The sequence below is a fragment of the Magallana gigas genome, chromosome 3 (genome assembly GCF_963853765.1).
Source record: "Magallana gigas chromosome 3, xbMagGiga1.1, whole genome shotgun sequence".
Taxonomy (NCBI): domain Eukaryota; kingdom Metazoa; phylum Mollusca; class Bivalvia; order Ostreida; family Ostreidae; genus Magallana; species Magallana gigas.
This window is the reverse complement of record NC_088855.1, coordinates 54800621-54820094: the sequence shown is the minus strand read 5'-3', so window position 1 is coordinate 54820094 and position 19474 is coordinate 54800621. Positions and strand designations below refer to the sequence as shown.

The following is a 19474-nucleotide window of genomic DNA, read 5'->3' as shown; positions in this document are numbered from 1 at the left end:
TAGGAATGAGAGTACCAAACCCCCGGATGTTTACATCAACGTTGTAATAAGGAATGAATGGGTAGGCGTTACGCGATTGGCTGAATTCAGGTATGTGACAATTCTCATTTTGTAGTAAAAATATTAGTTTTCAAAATAAATGATGGAATGGGGGAATATTTTAAAGAATATAGCAACACTAGGAAAAATTGTAGGGTGGGGGTTGATTTTTTATGTAGAGTGACATTTACTGCCGATCGCTGTAAGTTGTAAACAACTGCAAATTTGACCTATAAACGCCACGGGACCTTATATTTTTTTTGTCATTTCCTGAAATGACTTCTTGAATTGAAGTTTCAAATGGTACCAAAGATTTGACTGAAACTATTATAGTTAAGTACTGAGAGGTCATAACGTTTGAACGGAGTTCTATGGGGAAAATAATTGGTAGGCTTTTCCCTATAGGGCCTTCTCGGACTTTTTCAGCAATTGCGACACCTCGGGCATTTCCGACAAGCGGGAACCCCCCCCCCCCCCCCCCCCCGAGAAGTTGCGATTCGCCACAATATGTTTTTCTGTATTTGAAGGTATGTGGCTCTTCGGGAAAATTCAAATTGAAGGTTCAAAATCAGTGCAGGAATCTATGGGAATAATCTTTTAAAAAATATTTTGTTCAACAACTGAAATACACGTATTACAGTTTCTTTTTTAACATAGATTGATATCACTATAAAAACGCCAAGAACAGCAGTGACTGGTATTATATACGCGTATGAAGCCTTTTTTTTCATGTTAGCTCACTTAGCAACAGATACAAATATGTATAAACTTTAAATATCAATGTTTTACAAACGATAACACTTTTGATAAGCCAAGTAAAATCAACTTACACTCTTTTCGCTGCAGTTAAATTTTTTATCTTGGAACTTGATTGCTGAAATATTCCGCAACATTGAATATGAAGGCTTTCCAATGCCAGGCTTTCTCTATTCAAGAAAACAAAAACATTGTGGGATTGGGTTTACATATGAGTAGCAGAATTTTTATCAAATGTAAATTATCTGACATTATCATTATTTGATAAACATTTAAATACATTCTTACAATAATTCACTTCCATGGTTAAACAGTACTAGTCCTTAGAAAAATAACAATAATACTAGACACGATCTCGTTGCGAGCAACGAGGAGGTCTTCCGTCCGATATTTAGAAGGTAAATCACGTCATCGACTTTAATTTTCGACAACAAAACATGATATGGAAATAGGAGTGAAGTAATAATGCTTCCCTGTAATGATTTTTATAAGTTCTTTTACGTTGCTTTTTTGAATACTTGCATTTCTTCCAATTGAAATAGACAAGATTAAACTTTTTTTACCTCTGGCCCCTAATATCCCTAGTTAGGTAACGCATGAGAAAATCATTATATTGTAAGGATATATAAACGTATTATACCTAAAGTCTGTCCCAAGATACTTTTGCCACACATTTTCTTAAATTATTCGATATTTGTAAATATCTCTTGTTTCAGACGATGTTCATTCGATAGTATGAAAAAATCCCAAGATTTCCCTTTTGAAACGCCCCCTCTAGCTTGTCAGGTTTCAATACGCGGCTAAAAAAAGAATGTCTACGGGGATTTTACATTGCATCAACCTTTATAAAGCCCGGATGATAACGTTGAAAAATTGTGCTAGATATTCCGAGAGACTTCCGAATTGAGAAAAGATGTAAACATTCCCCATTATAAATCTCCGTAGGAAATATGTTTTCAATCATGTGAATGTTTACGAAGGAAAAATGGTAATTTGTAAATGAAGTTTGACCCCTAAAAACGTTATTACCTAATTACGTAACGCGTGATAAAATCAATAGATTTCTTGGATACATAACAGTTGAGATTGACACAAAATTTAAAATTTTGTTTAATTCATGTGATTTTGAATGACAACAGTTGTGAATGGAATTGGAGATCGTTGTGGAGAATAAGCAGGTTTTGAAATAAATTAATTGCACATGAAAAATAAAGTGTCTTACACATGTAAATCTTAATGTTAAAGCTGCTTGGTCCGATTTTCAATAAAATAATTGTACGCTTTTTAACGATGGTTATGCTAAGTATGTGTGCAATAATACACGTTGCAGTAGTTTTCCCGGTCAATTAATTAAGCCAAATTTCAATGAAAAAATTATTTACATGTTGAAACTCGTTGAATCCGGATGTTGTGTATTACGACATACTGCCAATCCGGCGACATTATTCAGCCCCTTGACATTTTCCCATCTTTTTTGTTTTAAAAAACTAATGCAATCCGGATCCTAGCTATTCTGTTAACCGGCGCAATGAAAAAGTCTACTGCTTATAATTAGTGAGAGTTATCTCCCGTAGTCCGTCCACTTATCGATCGATCGGCCTTCTGCGAGATATTAATGCTCAATTATCGATCAATTTTTCTGTCGTTGCTATTGATTAAAACAATTGTTAATATAGATCCAAAGTTGCAACTTATTTCAGTTCATACAGTAAAGTCTTGTTATGAATTGCAATTAGATAATTAGATTAAAGTTCACCCAATTTTTTTCAGGCCGTGATTCAGGATACTGCGGGAGTAAGACTGCCGATACCGTTTGTTATGCCCGTTGTATGGCTACACGTACAGAGTTGCATATTATTCTGTTAAAATGCTCAATTTTTTTTTTTATATAAAATTCTCATTTATATTTATCTATTGTTTCCCTGCATCAATACAGTTCTCGCCATCAGGTATTTCAGCCATTTGTTGACTTTTTAATGTTTTGTTTATCAATTTACGGTTGAGCATGCACTTTTCAGGTAAATCGGATGTTTGAAAAATTATCAATAACGATGATTTGATTCAGATAGTATTTCCATCGTATGTATTCCGTTATGGATTTATTGTTTCATTTCAAAAAAAAATATTTAAAATGAAAATTGGTACCGTAAATAAGATCGATGAAATCTAATATAATTCAGAACAATTGAAAATTTTGCAAGAATACACGATCAGGACCTACTGCATTAAATACTGAAATTAATTTGCAACAATGTCCTCTTAACCGGATGTTGCCTAATCCGGCCATTTTTTTTTTAGAACCACCCTCCGCCGGATTTGACAAGTTTTGCTGTATATTCACAAAATAATCGACATAAAAGGGTTTTGCGTTGTTTCACCGCGTATTTAAACTGGCCCCTTACGTCGAACCTACATACATGTATGAAGTATGATTGTATTACGACTTCGACATCTGTCTTTTTTATATAATCTATTATAACATATAAAATATACAGCATGACTATTTAAACAAAAATAAAGCAGTGTACATTTGTTCATTAATAGTTTTGATGTTTACGTTGTTTATAATCATTGCAAAACATGCAGGATGAATAAACACAATCATTCGGAGGATGAAACCCAACGGTTTCCTTTTTAAAACATTCCAATGATGTATTTTGGGGGGTTTTTGTATGCCCAAAATTTATTTTTATTTACTTTGAATATATCTAACGTTGAAAGGAGAGCACTTCCGTGTAAATACGTCTATAACTTTGTAAGATCATTCATTTGGATTGCAAGGAAAATTATTTGATACTGTAATGGCCGACAAATCGGAACATGCAGCTTGAAGAAATTTCTCAACTTATTATACCTCGAAACGTTATTTCAAATCAGGCACCAAACAATGAAGGGAAATGGAAATATTCGGCGGATCCAAATGTTAAAATATTCTAATGATAAAAATTGGTATATATGGCAAACAGTTTAATCATTTTTTATCTCCTACAAGATATAATCGCACCTGTGTTTTGAATCCATCTCTTTTAAACTCTGTCAAAATTCGTGGTCGTTTCACCCTCTTGTTGTAAACCCCGCTGAAATGTTCACAATCGAATTGCGCTGATGAACGAAAGAACTTGCTGCATGGGCCGTCTAACATTATTAATTTAAATAATGAATTCAGAAACTTTTACGTTTCAAAAAGTGTCATTTTTTGTTAAGTTACAGGAACATTGTCATTCATGCACATAAAATTTGTACAAAATAAGTTATATGTTATTCAACCACTGTTAGAAATTTGAGACCGTGCTTGAAATATTTGGGAAAGAAATTTTAGGGGTCATCCTTTCATCTTCTTATCGGGCCCGTGTAACAAAATTTGAGCCATTTCCGAATAAATGTGTGCACAAAAATCGTTAATAAAAGAATGCAGGTAACGGGAGCTTTTAACAGGGGAGCAGGGAGTGCTTTAAAATTCATATTTACATGTATTAATTTACCGTGTAAAATTATCAATCATAGGCATTAGATAATTGCTATTGCCTATTGACTCCATGACATCTACAATTTTGCTTAGTTAAACGTACACATTTAAAAAAAATGTACATGTATATAAGCATGTACTCCAATCAGGTGTTGTACTTTACAAAACGTTTTTTACGCGATCGCCGAGCGCTTCTTTTTGGGGAAGAACAGTCCTAATCAGACAGCAAATACATAATACAGCATACAGACGTTTTTATTAATATAATTATATATAATTTATGTACTATTTAAGTATGCTTGAATATGCAAATTTTAAAGCCAATTCGATTTGTATTAGAAAATTAATATACTAAGTAGTCTTTTTAACCATGTGTTCGCTACTCGATCTTCAACTGTCCGATTACTTTTACAATGAACGTACATGTACACAAAATATTTAAAACTCACATATTCTTTCAGAATAAAAAAAATTAATTTATAAATGAAGAAAATCAGCAATGAGTTTGCTTTTTAATGAATCTGACCACTACTGAGATGAGGTTATACCAATAATGTGACCCTTATTATTTTACGGCCTGAATGTTTTATCGTGCCCGTACCTACCGCAAGCATGTAGCATTGTACTTCTTCAGCTGCCTTATCTCGAACGCTTTTTAAATATATTTCAACTTTTACTTACTACATCCTGCTTAACTCTCTCTCTCTCTATCTCTCTCTCAACTCATAAAAAATTCTAATATTTTGTTAGCTAAATGAAGTATTACATTATCATAGATTACAGATACTTATGAGAATATCGCCTATATTTTGTTGAAATTGTAGTGTGTCCCAAAGAGACACAAGTGAATTTATTTACATTTCAAATCGTACGACTGTAAAACGTATTATCTTCATTGATGGCATTTTTCCCCTTTATTATACGAACTATGATTTAAATCAATGGTTTGATGCATCGTTAATCAATATAATTGGAAATGAAAACAACAACGAATCAATGAGCATTGGAATGTGTGATAACGTATAAACACGAGAAACATGTGTCCTACAGTGAATCGGCTGTCCACTAGCGCGGCATCTCCTGGGCCCGTGTTATGAAAATGTACACTCAACGTGGTGGGTTTGAAATGTTTGCAGTTTGATAACTGAAATTTAGTTTCCAACAATAAAACTATTTCATGACATAGACAAGATCAAAAAGAACGCCTTTTTTCAATGACAGCCATACTATCCATTTTTTTTTTAATTAGGAGAGCAAAACAGCAATACTTCGTAGCTAATGGTGTAATCTTTTTTCATTTACTCTTTAATATCGTTATAATCTGAATTCTTTGTGTTTGCAGCTACATAAATAAACCCGTGTGTGCATTACAGCAAGGCGCATATCTTGTGTATTGGATAACGGCAGACCGCTCGCTAGTCCAGCCGCGACCCATTTCCTCGGCCGCGGGCAAGGATCGGATACGTATAATTGTTTACATACATGAAGCTCGGAATACAGCTAGCAAGATTTTAAATGCGACTCAAATACATTTCATAGAAGCAATTCTTATACCCATAATATGTTTCACTAGAAAAGAATTAAACTGTTTAAACACTTTCCGAATGCAAGCTCGTACACTGTCTATGGTAGTAGGTAAAGGTATAATCTTTTTTATCTACTATTAAAATCATTAAAATCGGAAGTTTTGTGTTTGCAGCTACATAAAAACACCATGTGTGCATTACAGAAAGACGCAAATCTTGTGTATTAGATAACAGCAGACCGCTCGCTAGTTTATTCGTGACCTATTTCCTCGGCTGCGGCAAGGGATCGGATACGTAATTGTTCACATACACAGTTCGGAATACAGCTAGATTTTAAATGCGACTCAAATGCATTGCATAGAAACAGTTATTTTATCCATAATGTGTTTCACTAGAAAATAACTAAAATGTTTAAACACTTTCCGTATGTAAAACGGTACCCTTTATGTCAGTTATACGCACAAATACCCCGTTTATTTGCCAAATAAAACACAAATTCATGGTAATGGGTCTGGCTTTTTACACTCATATTACGCAATACCCGAACAAAATATTATTGTTACGACATTAATAAGATCATAATGAACAACTTTTGCAGCGACAGCCATATCGAAATCTTAACCGCTTTTGAGTTATAAAGTGAAAACTTTGAAGGGTTCTAGGTTCTTAATTTGAGGGGCCAGCCCCTTTTTCTAGGTGTCAAACAAAAGATCTTGTAAACATATATTTTTTTTCTTCTACATGTCTTAACAAAATATTTGTATGAAAAAAGATAATCGAATAAAACCAGGCAAAATTACAACGCTTTTTTAATCTCATTTTTCGAGCCCTACCGAGCTTTAGCGCCTTTTGTGCCTGAAATTTATTAATGCCTTATTACATATCTACAATCTTTTGTCTATCATTCCTGAAATTTTGAACTTAATATCTTTTATAGTTTTTGATAACTCTCTTGGACAAGCCGACACTCTGAAAATCAGGAAATCGTCAATATTTCAAAAACGGAAATGACGTCATCAACCAAAAAAATTTCCGATCAAGTTTAAACTAATGTCAATCAGATCTGAAAAATTTATTAAAATCGATCAAACAGTTTCCGAGTAATCGCTGACACAAAATCGGTAAGAAAAAAAAAGGAGAAGAATGAGAAAAAAAAACCGAAGAAAAACAATAAGGTCTTCCGTTGGAAACGGAAGACCTTAATTATAAGCTTTCTGTAAAACACCATCAAATTTACACGTAACATTTTACTTTCTCTTGATTAATAATTTTCCTTGTTATATTTAACATATTACTATTTAAAATCTATTATCTAAAGTGCAACTGTTCATTAGATATATATCATGTCGCTTCTAAATTGTTTGCAGTTAGAAAGTATATTCTTTGAAATTCTCGTTTTTAATTAATTGAAACATTAGAATTCTAAATCATGTATTATAGTGATAAGTGCATATCATTTATACTGAGATTTTTACTGTGATTTAGATTAAACTCCAATATACTAAGCCTATTAGACCGATATGACACTGTTAAACTAGACACTAGTAGTAAGTATAAAAAAAACGTCGGAAATTCTCTCTCTCTCGCACACGCACACGCGGAATTCTCTCTCTCTCTCTCTCTCTCTCCTCTCTCTCTCTCTCCCTCCCTCTCTCTCCGTTCCTCTCTCTCTCTCTCTCTCTGGTTATTACATTCCTAAATCCTATATATATCCAAATAAGGTCAAATTGTTTCTAAACTCAATATGAAGCAATGTATTGTTTTCTTATCCCCTCTCTTGTTTTTACCTCTTATATGGCCCATATCTAGATCCTGATCAAACATACTGCCCCTAAACACAGTCTAACCAAACACACAGTTGTATTCCTTCTCTGGTCAAAACATATACCATCCCTACAGTCCATAGATATTATAATGCTTCTGCACAGAATAACACACACAGTCTCTCTCTCTCTCTCTCCACTCTCTCTCTCTGTGTCTCAGTCTCTCTCTCTCTCTCTCTCTCTGTGTCTCAGTCTCTCTCTCTCTCTCTCTCTCTCTCTCTCTCTCTCTCTCTCTCTGTTTTATTGACCTTAACAATCGTAACCTTGACCCTTGAGCAAGACACCTCAAATAGCCCCACATCCCTTGCTACTAACCCCCCCCCCCCCCCCGATATATCTGTTAACTGTTAATTGCTCTCATCTCCCGTTAAATTACCATTGTTTAAACGAACGGTAGCAAAAAGTCAAAACGTCTGTTTACTTTAAGCAAATGATTAATAATTAACAGTAGATAGCTCGGATAAATTTCTCCCCCTGGTTTATGCGATATGTATCGAGTTTCTGATCGATTTTAGTGTCTATATAACAATGTTGTTGGAGTAGGCATTGATCCCAGACTGCGGGAGGATCCAGACCGTGCCGGAGGTTTACCGATACTTTGTACAACCTTTCACGGATAAAGAAAACACGTTTTTTTTCGAAAACCTTTTTTCGATGTAAAAAAAATGCTGGATTATTTTGTAACTAAATTAAAATCTTAAAAAGTTGTGCTCCTCTGAGAGTCCTGGGACATGTGTGAGGTTTTAAAGACGAGGACCAGATATACATAAACAACGAAATCTTGTAAAAACAGAAATACAGGTTAGTGATCTTTCAAATATGTAAAGGGTGGTGAAAATCTCTTTTTCTGTCCTAATTCTTACAAAAATAAATTTCAAATCGCTGTCGCATGGGGATGAATATATATGTTTTAATATATATATGATCTAAAACTTTTACGTAAACTATAGATTTAACAATAAACCTTATTTAGTCGACCCATTTTATCTAATTAGTTGTTACTAATTACATGCATTATTTGGATAAATCTAGCTGGTCATGGTAACATTTTGACAGAGATTTCCAAGACTACATTTCTCTAGTAAACTCAAATTAATAATTTCAAGTTGCCGAAGATGCTGACATCCATTGATTCGAAGCAATGCAGTGCACGAACGAAAAAAAAATTAAGGCTGATAGCATCAAACACGATAATAAAGTTGAACAACATGGAAAACTTCCCCAAGTCTTGCGTGTCAGTCTAGAGACTTAGATAATAATGACAGCTTCTCTGTTACATTCAAACACAGAGAATGCAATTCGTCTTTGAACACAAAAGAACTTTCTTTGTTAACTATGCACGTTGATCCGCAAATTTTCATTGATCTTATTTTTTTTGAAGCCCTTGAGAACGGGTTTCCCTGCTACGGATGGTGTATAGTCTTTATGAAAATTTCATTCTTATGGTCCAGACTAGAATGCCCAAAACATCATGGGCCATAATCCAACTCGGCCCTTGCTGTTAATGGCGCCCGGGGGACCAGAGTTACTGCAACACCTATTGATTAGTGAGAACTTGGTGTAGGTTTCACCTTATCATGCCATTCAAGCGAGAGTCCATGTCATTGATTTTAACCAAGCGTTCAAATTGGATGTTGTTCCGATGAGTATATTAATGAATTAATCCACTGTTTCCATCAATTAGGGATCATTTAAAGATTAATGGATATAAACCAACAGCGTGCCAAATGGCACTGTATGCTGAGGTTGATCTATTCAAGTAGCACCGGCTCCCGATGGCCATACTTCGACTTCTTTGCATTAAAACAGTAAAAAATACCAACATCATCCTATATATGTCTTTATTTCAGATCATGGCAAAACTATTCCGAGTCGTAAAACTCCAGGACAGGTTCAATACAGAGGTATTTACATTCCAACTTCCGGCCAAGCTTATGAAGGACAGCGCCCAGACCTCCTTCTCAAAAGATTTCAACTACGGCTATCAGAAATGGACGGCAAGCTTTGTGAAGAGCGAGAAGCACCTGGGTGCGTTTCTCAGGCTCCGAACAGCCAGTCCTCACGTGGTGTGCAATGTGGACTATGCTTTTACTATGGTTAACACTGAACATTTTACCAAGAATGAAACTTTTATAGAGAAAGGGTCAGAGTTTACGAAGGAAAACGACACCCGGGGCCGGCAGACGTTTATATCGCTGGAGGACTTGGTCTCCCGGACGTTTATACAACAAACCGGAGAGTTCCTAGTGGAGCTAGAACTCCGACACATGACGACCGCCATGGAGTGCTTTGTCAGGGTTCCCAAGGATTACCAAGCTAGGTACGCCAGTAACATTAAGCTGGAAACTCCGTATTTCAGTTTCGGGTTATTCGACTGGAGTATATCATTATATCCTAACACTCCCACTCAAGATTCGGAGGGTAACGTGGCTGTTCAGCTCCACAGACACACAAACTTCGACCATTTGTGCCGCGTACAGTACGACATTAAGATTGGGGAAAACCAGGCATTCGAATCAGGTACCATTGAACAGTGGCTTGACGGAGGCGGAAATGGTGAACCCTATATCATAGGGTCTACGATACACGTTCTCTCCAGGGGGCGCTCCACGGTTCGTGTTCGCGTGAACATGTACTCTGTAGTCTCCATTGGTGAGGCGGTACTTCCGGTATTGAACAAGAACAGGAACCGCGTTCACCTGTACGATAAAGACAAACAGGCTTGGATGCTTGAATCGGACATTTCCGGAAAATATCTGGCATTCAAACTTTATTATACAGACGTGTCTCATGTTCCCAGGAAGTGTACCCGACTGGTCAGCTTTGACCTGGCAGTGTTGTCGATCGACCTGGAACGCCCAACAATCAAAGCAAGCAATGGCCCTTTCAGCCGCTACTATGTACAAGAAGACTTAGACGAAGGATTCAAAATGCACACTAATATTCCGGTGAGAGAGGTATGTTGGTGAGAGAGAGAGAGAGAGAGAGAGAGAGAGAGAGAGAGAGAGAGAGAGAGAGAGAGAGAGAGAGAGAGAGAGAGATTAGTATTTCAATGATCTATGAGTAGGACGTTAACATTCCTCGTTGATTTCAAACGATGATCAACAATAGGATGAATTCTTTTGAAGTCCAAATTAAAGAGAAACGTGTGAAATGGCCATGTTTAGCAACGATGGTTTTAGACTTGCTTGTATTTGTTATTACATGTGTGCTACCGTTATAACATTATTTCTCCTACAAATTCCATTTCTTCTATATTAAGGCCGTTACTCGTCTCTCAGTATCGAAGTTGGTTAATTTTTTGCCAAGTGTATAGATAAGATAACTTTGTATTCCAATTTAGGGCCCAGAGGGCATATAAGATTACAAGATTACAAGTAAGAAGGAATTCCTAAATGAACAATAATTAAAAAAAAAGAAATACAAATGAGTGCAGATGCAGCAGTCGGGGAAACCTGTGTACCTACTGGTACATGTAATTGACATGTGGTACTATATAACAATTTACACATGTAAGTGAACATTTTCAATATAATTATATAACTTGTATGAATAAAGGTAATAAATTTTTAAAAATTGTATTTATGCAAACTCATGGCAGTGTGCCTTTTATTAACCTTTGGTAAAATATTCACTAAATGTTTTAAGTATTTTGTTCTCACTTGTCATAGTCAATTAAATATATCTGTGTTTGTTACTATTAAATATTAGACAACTAGCCGAGAAAGACATCTCCTCCATCTGACAGACACATGCGCACACATATTACTAGAGCCCCCCCCCCCCCTTCCAAGAAAAATTCCAATAGAAAGAATAAGCAATAAAAGTGTTTTGCAACTTTGATAGCTTCATTATTTATTTATTTGGGGTTGGTTTCCTGCACAAGACAGCAGTTTACTGAAGATTTTCAAAAGTTAAATGATTGTTATAAAAGGCAATAATGGTGTATTGCAGAATTCTTATTTTAACGAATTGCATCATATTTTGTCAGGGGATTTCATGCACATGACAGCAGGTTATTGTAACAATGTACAGACGGCTTACATTGGGAACAATAACAGCTCACGTTACTTCTGGGAATTGTTGTGTAGAAAAATGGTTAAAAACGATTCTCGTGCTGATAATGGCCGTGTCAGGACAAACATCATCTGAGTGAGCATGTATAATATATCTTTTCACTTTTATGTGCCTTCAAATAAATTCCCAGTTTTTACAACTTTTAACAGTTCCTCTGGGAAAAGTATCAAACCAAATGGGCACGAAAACAATGAATTGCTGCTCATTCTTTATTAGAAGCTTGTATCGACATCTGCACTCAGTAACAATAGAACTCTTCGCCAAGAAAAAGGAATCATTGATCTTTGCCTAGAACTCTTCTTCATATTTTAAAACTTCTTGAACTGTGTTTGCTTTCTTAGAATATTAAAAATTGATTTTTCTGCAAAAATGATTTCACCTTTTGGCTGATGTACGTCCTCTCAGAGTAAATCAGACCTCTGTATGGCACACACTGCAGGACTTCTTACACAAAAATTCTGTAGTTTTTTTTTTCAGCCTGAAAAAAAAAAATGGTTGGAATTTCTCTAATGTGTTTCCGTATATTATTTCATCCAAATTCTATGCTTCAAAATTGCAACCACCTTCAAAATGAAAATATGGAGTTATCATTTTACACCTTCCACTAAAAAAATCTTTTTGTTAATTCATCTTCCTAAATTTACTTTTGATTTTTTTTAAAAAATATATTTCCTAATTGAATAATTCTTATATCGTTGTATATCCACGGTTGATTACGTCCTATAAGTAATTTAGATAGATGTGAACATCCGTGGGTATCTCAGGATGAATAATTTTTTCTTAACTAACGGATGATGTAATTACAAATACTGTGATGGCGGGCCGCCAGCCCTCCAGACTGTTAGTCAGAGGTTCACACAAATCAAAGTTCCTTGCGACAAGTTTTTCATCCTCTGGGAATCTTTGAGTAAGAATGTCACGTGAACCAATAACTCCTGGTAATTACTCTCGCATTAAGCGCCTAATTTTCTCTATGCTGTAGGATCAACAAAAATACCCTGGGGATTTCCCGTTTTTTGTTCTTATATCATTCAATTAGAGTGTCCATCAAGGGAAATAATCTGTGCTCAGAACTTATTCTATACATAATCCGTATATGATGTTCGGATATACTGGGTTACATTTCAGACAATCATCTAAAGTCTGTATTTGGTTGTTTAAGTTGGAGTCATTTGGAGTATTTCGAATCACCTTCATTTATGGCATGCGTTTCGTGTTTCGGAAGGTTGAGGTATCACTGTGCAATGTACGAAACATCAACAAATAAAACTATCCAACAGTCACCAGCGTTACACAAGTGATCTATACACACTTCAGAGATGATATTATACGGAAATTAAATAGTTTTTGATTTGATTAATCTTCACGCTATCCTCTATGGAAGGTTTTTGTAAGGGAAAACACTGTTCAATATTTCTCATTTATGATGTAGCCTTAATAATCCTAGAAAATTGACAAACAGTATGTTAATAAATCGGTAACTTAATAAGCTTTTACAAACTATACTGGATTTGGTTTTTTTTACAAAACCTTTTAAGTATAGACTCAATTGCTGCATTTCCAATTCCCTTCTTTTTTAAGGTATATCGAATCACGTGTGTAAACAAAAACCGAAACCGAATAATTAAGGGTTTACTACGAAAGACGAACAGGGCAACTTAAAAAAATATTTTTATCTCGTAATTACGAGAAAAGATCTCGTTACTACGAGTTAATTATCTCGTTATTACGAGAAAAGATCTCGTTATTACGAGAAAAGATCTTGTTATTACGAGATAATTTTCTCGTTATTACGAGAAAAGATCTAGTTATTACGAGAAAAGATCTATATAAAATGTTGCGTTTCTGAAAAGAATTCCAAAAAAGCGTTGATTCAGTTTTGATTAATATTTAAATAACAACGAGAAGAGATCTTTTCTCGTAATAACGAGACAATTAACTCGTAATAACGAGATCTTTTCTCGTAATTACGAGATAAAAATAATATTTATGTGGCCCTATTCGTCTTTCGTAGTTTACCCCACACGTGTTTTGATTTTATTCTTCGATAAATTATTCTTGTTAATGCAAAGCAATGATATTAATTATTATTTCTTAATTTTACATACAAAAAATTTAATTAACATGGAGTTGCCCCCCCCCCCCCACTTTTCTGTGACCGTGTAAAAATTAAATTGAAAATAACGAAATAAACAGTGAAATTTTGGATGAGTCTGCACCCCCCCCCCCCCCCCCCCCTCAAAAACGATGCTACATGTACGTGCCTGGTGAAAGATCAATACTACAGCACGCCAAATTCACATTCATAGTTTCACAGTTGATGGACTGTGGATGAACTAAAATATAAAGAATTTCTTAACTTTTCTTTACAAGAGAAATTACCGGTATTTGTAAATAATGCTAGTTCTGTCAGATTTTTTTTTATTGCTAGATTAACTACAGTAAGTGATTTTTATACCCGGAAGTCACCCGCAATACACTGATGGGGTTCGAAGAACCCCTGTTAAAGTCGCTATACATTGTGATACAGATCTGTTTCTGAGTTATAATCTTCTTTCGGTTGATACCAAACAACCAAATACATGAAATGTAAACATGTCATTTACCTATTTTACGACCAAGTTGTAAAAAGTAATTCGGAACACCCCGGCTAAATGACTGAAATGTTTTACAAGGTAAAGAAACACTCAATATTGTTTATCGCCCAGATGAGTATACATGTACATATAATAAAATTGACTTCAATGAATGAGATAAACCATATTGATATCTGGTCCAGATGCTATTAAGGTAGTCCGTCCATAACTACGGCAAATTTAACAATTTTTGATGGTTCTATCGTACATCAAATACGTATTTTAAAGTTATTATGAGGCTGACATAAACCAAACTCGGGGGTATGTAACTATGTCGTCAATTAAATGAACTTTTTGCACTTAAAACTTTTTTATAGAGTTGTCCACCCTTTAATCAAATTTTAAAAAATCATTTTCTGAAAATATGTATGGTGAATTATGGATTATTTTTGCATATTCGAAGAAAGGGAAAGCTTTTGCAACTTTTATTCAAGAGAAATGTGAGAAAATTACTTGTACTAAAACAATATAATTAAAAATGCATTTTCCCCCATAGACTTCAATGTTAACTTCAACATATAGTATATAATATAGTATTATACAATTATTTAATGCTTGGGCAGTCAATAGACCCGAATATTTTTCCCGAGGTGCAAGGAACAGCTCAGTATGATCTATTGCCCGAGGCCAACGGCCGAGGGCAATAGATCATACTGAGTTGTTCCCTGCACCAAGGGAAAAAATTCTGGTCTATTGACTGTTCAAGCATTAAATATTTGTTTTATTACCTAATTCCTTTTTTAGTTTTCGGAGTTTACAATTTGCATTTTGCAGATGGTTTTCGTGCCATTATGCAATATACTAAGATTTTTTTCCCTATCTTTTACATGCACCAAACCTATTAGAACATCTCAATTCAATATATTAGATTACACAAAGAAGGGGGAGTCTTCAACCCATTAGATTTTAAATAGTCTTTTACCTTATATGAGGCTTTCAAACTGTTGATTATTTGATACTCCGTATTGATAACATTGAATTTGGTTTCACCAAGTACTAAGAACAGCGTCTATGTAAAAGAATATGCATTCCCTGAGAACTATCAAAAGGATGAAATGTTAACATACTGTACGCGTTCTAAAATACGTTGCCGGTCAAATACATGTAGATCGCAGTCTATTGACCGGCGGTCCAATAGATCGCAGTCAATTGACTAGCGGCCTAATAGATCGAAGTCTATTGACCGGCGGCCTTATAGATCGCAGTCTATTTACCGGTAGTTCAAACTAGACGCAAATATTTAATTTGTAATAAAACAACAAAATCCCTTTGATTAGGTAATAAATAGTATTTGTGAATATTCATTTTTTTTTTAATTTCAAAGGTGAATCTTTGTTATTTAATAAATTCCCTAAAATCACACAATTTTGAGGATCAAACTTGCAATTTATTAGATATGAAATGTGATAGTTATGGATGGACTACTTTAAACTTAGACGAACTTAGTGATATCTGTGTCACTTTTCCCTTCTTAAGTGGGACTGATATCAAAAGTGACTTCCCTTAATTTAACGACCCTTTGGGACTCTCAGTTTACACAGCCCCGTCGAAAATGAGTGCTTGGTTAGTGTCAGTGTTTATTGAGGTCTCACAGCTAGAGAGGGTTCTTGATTCGGTGATTATAGCATGGAGGAGACACGTAAGAATTAAAACAAAGATGAATGGGAGCATCATATCCTGCAAAGTAGTTTGGAGTTGAATGAACTCGGTTGCGTATTTAGTCCAGTGTGGTGGCATTGCTGATGTGTATAAGCGTACCTCTGCATATATGCGTACAGAAATGTTTGAAACAATTTATTCTTACATTAGTTAGTATATATGTTATATATGTTAGTTGGTATATAAAATTTGAGATAATGAGAGTATAACTATAGAAATAAAATGAGAATGTTTTGAAGGCGCGTTTAACTGTTTGTGATCAAGTCAGAAATAGATCGCTCTTTGCTTTAGTGTACTTTGATTTGGCTAATATGAAATTAAAATCTCTATGTTTAGTCACATAGTTAAATGTAGGGGAAGAGAAAGATATATACCTTATCTATTTATAAATACACCTGTATTTATACATAGATAGGGTATATATATATCTCTCTCTTCCCCTACATTTAACGGCTTATTCATAGAAATTCAGAGGTCTGTGGTTTAGATAACTTCAATTAGAAGAAAAATACACGTTTTCCAAAAAAAAAAAATGAATTTCAGTGTTAATCTTGTGACGACATAGTTGCAAAAAGGGTCTATATGCCACATCGCTCACCTGAACAACAGCTCTTGTAATTTAAGAATATGAAACTCTTTTTAAAATGTTGTAAAACTATGTATTATTCGGTAGGGGTATATTAAAACTATATAGCCTACGTCATGTGCCTGTGATTGTGACTGTAATTTAGTTCTACCTTGTACATTCCATCTCATACACGTCCTTTTAAACGATTGTTAAATCTTTCAATTTAATTCAGCTTCAGAACCCCCGGTGCGAGTTTCTTTCTGCAGACGACCAGAAAGTGACGGTGCATATCCATTGGATAGACTCTCATCTCTTAACCACGCCCACCTACCACAGTCTTGATGACGTCAGCAGATTACATAAACACCAGATGATGTAAGAGTTGTGCTACTATTTATTATATTATAGAATATATCAAGGCTTCTGTTGACATCAAAGATGCTAAAATAAGATTTCTTAATAAACTCTTTCTTTGATGAAATCAAAACAGTGTCATACTAAAATATTTCACATCTGACTACATGAGGAAAAACCCTAAGGGAGTGCTTGTATGAGCATATACTCCTCCTCTGACGTAACAGGAGGTGACGTCACAATGCTGGGAAACACGTTGTAAGGTGCCCTTGCACCCCCCCCCCCCCCTCCAGTTCCCACCAATATTTGTCTTGGTGACGGACTCCACGGATGAATGAGGTCCGTCCAGGAAACCGATAAAACACGATAAAAGAGATTTGATGAAGAACGCGGCAGTTAATCAAACAGCGGGATTCCGCTGTCAAACCCCAGCATAATGATCATATTGATTGGGAGAAGACGATCGGAAATGTGTAGCATTAATTGAAATACGAGGCCTTTTTCCCTCGCTTCCTGCGGTTCGGAGAACCGGGGTCGCTGCACCTCTCTCTGAGTTTTGCCCACGAAGTCTCACTCAATCATCAGCGAAAAGAGAGTATCTTTCTGTGGGACATATGAACACAAAAATGAAACAATAAAAGTGAACTTTACGATGTTCTCATGCAAGCAGTGTAATTGACAATGCGTTCTGTCATGTGGGATTTTGTATTCTCCTTCTTTACAGCATTCAAAGATTCTTGTTATTGATGATATATGAGTAACATAACAGGTTTTTTTCCCCTGATCTTTAAAGTTACTTTAAGTTATCATTTTTAATGTCGAGATTTTCTTTTAACTTGGTTTATTCAACGACCAAGTGTTAACACTCGTAATTCCGATCGAATTCTTCGAAACGCTAAAATTAAAAAAAAAGTTCAACATATGTTCGACACAACTTGGAATGAGTTGAGCGATAGTTGCTTAATTGAAAAACTTCCATTCCCTTACAATAATGTATACATGTTCATTTTCTGTTAATGGTAAGCTTTCCATCCAGAAACTTTAATTATCACCTTGTATAACACAAACACCGGCCATTTTAACAACAGGACAATTTCGGTAATGGAATGAGTTCTTTGTTTGACTATTCCAATTGTCGTCTGTCTGAAAGATTGCTATTGGCACAAAGGCGCGAATACAATTCCCTCTCTCCTCTCTCTTTTGAGAAGATAAATATTAATTAAAATGATAATTGGAGAAATTTCTACAGGCTTTGTCCAACAACTTTTAAATGGCTTCGAAAACGGAGGTTTGAGTGTTTAGGTTGAAACTGTTAAGGATGGTCGACTTTTCATTAAATGAAGAGTTTAGCATATACATGTACATGTACGTCGCTGATGATGTCGGTTTCACGCGAGAATTCGTTTTGTTGTACGTGGGTATTTTTTCTTTCAATATGTAACACTATGTTAAATTGATTATTTTTCCTTTTTTGTTTTTGTTTTTATTTTGTGTGTGCAAATATCATATATATAAGAATGATAACTTTTGACAGAAAAGATGTTGTAGGCGTTTTTTGATCGGATAAATCCAAAAATTGTTTATTGTTGGTGGATGGGTCAAGAGGGCGTTTATTGGGGAAAAAAGAAGATATTTATGATGTTGTATGAGAAAAAAAAATTAAATGCGTATTAGAAAAAAAAATCATAGATGATTACGTAGTTTTTTATCGTTTCAGGCGCGAGATACTTGCCCTCCAGTCGGAGAACTACGCCCTGGAGAAACAGCTATACAGCTACCAGAAGTCGATAGCCCGGACCCACTCCCGGGGTCAGTCCGAGTCCGAGGACTACCCCCCGGACCGGAACCACTATCACCGCTGAAATTTCCGGAACACTACAACCAGTAGAAAATCTTTCCAATACTCAATAGTTCAGCACCAGATGGATTCCCCGGTGTCTGTGCAAGCATCGTCTGCACGGCGTGGAAGACAATCAAATGGAAACTGATAGAAAGACAATCCACTGAATTTAAATAATTATAAGCCTTCTTTTTCCTGCGCTACAACGCCAACACTTTTTGTGCCTAATTGATTTTGCTTGATAGTCTTTGATGATTTTTAATTTTTTTTTAATGAATAATAAGCATATTAATAGCAAAGACAATAAAGACAATTTGCACAAATTGCACTTTCATCATAACGAATTCGTCAATCGAAAGGAGGATATAATCCATATCAATAAACTGAGCGATTCCTGTTGTCGATTATTTATGCCAATTGCAATATGAGCTGTATTTGTTCAATTGCAAAATCGAAATTTTCCTTTAAAATGACGAATATAAAAATGGTATATAATCTGTATAGATACATGTATTTATTGCAAACTTGACATTACAGTCGTTTTGATGTATACATTTGTAAATCTATTGCTATATATTAGTATACCATTGTGCTACAATCTTTCTCTTGACATTTTACGTTTAATCTTAATGAATTAAGCTATATTCAGAATTACCATAATAGCAAATTCTTGCAGAAAAAAAAATTGTGAAAAATAAAGCTCATTTTCCTTAAAATGACATGTGTGTAA

General features: G+C 35.1%; 1 protein-coding gene across 7 annotated transcripts in view; it reads left to right on the top strand.

The window, feature by feature from the left end:
- Nucleotides 1-19474, top strand: part of LOC105327948 (uncharacterized) — a 25708-nt gene extending 6234 nt beyond the window's left edge. For 3 of the 7 annotated variants that reach the window (XM_066080417.1, XM_034480463.2, XM_066080416.1), the window contains exons 2-4: nt 9461-10567; nt 16783-16925; nt 18622-19474. In XM_066080417.1, the coding sequence (XP_065936489.1) occupies nt 9464-10567; nt 16783-16925; nt 18622-18766 (1392 nt within the window). In that variant the 5' untranslated portion in view covers nt 9461-9463 and the 3' untranslated portion in view covers nt 18767-19474. Of the gene's footprint in view, nt 1-3; nt 91-8081; nt 8412-8657; nt 9171-9460; nt 10568-16782; nt 16926-18621 lie in introns of those variants that run through there. The other 4 variants (XM_034480462.2, XM_034480461.2, XM_034480464.2 and 1 more) reach the window with 4 other exon arrangements.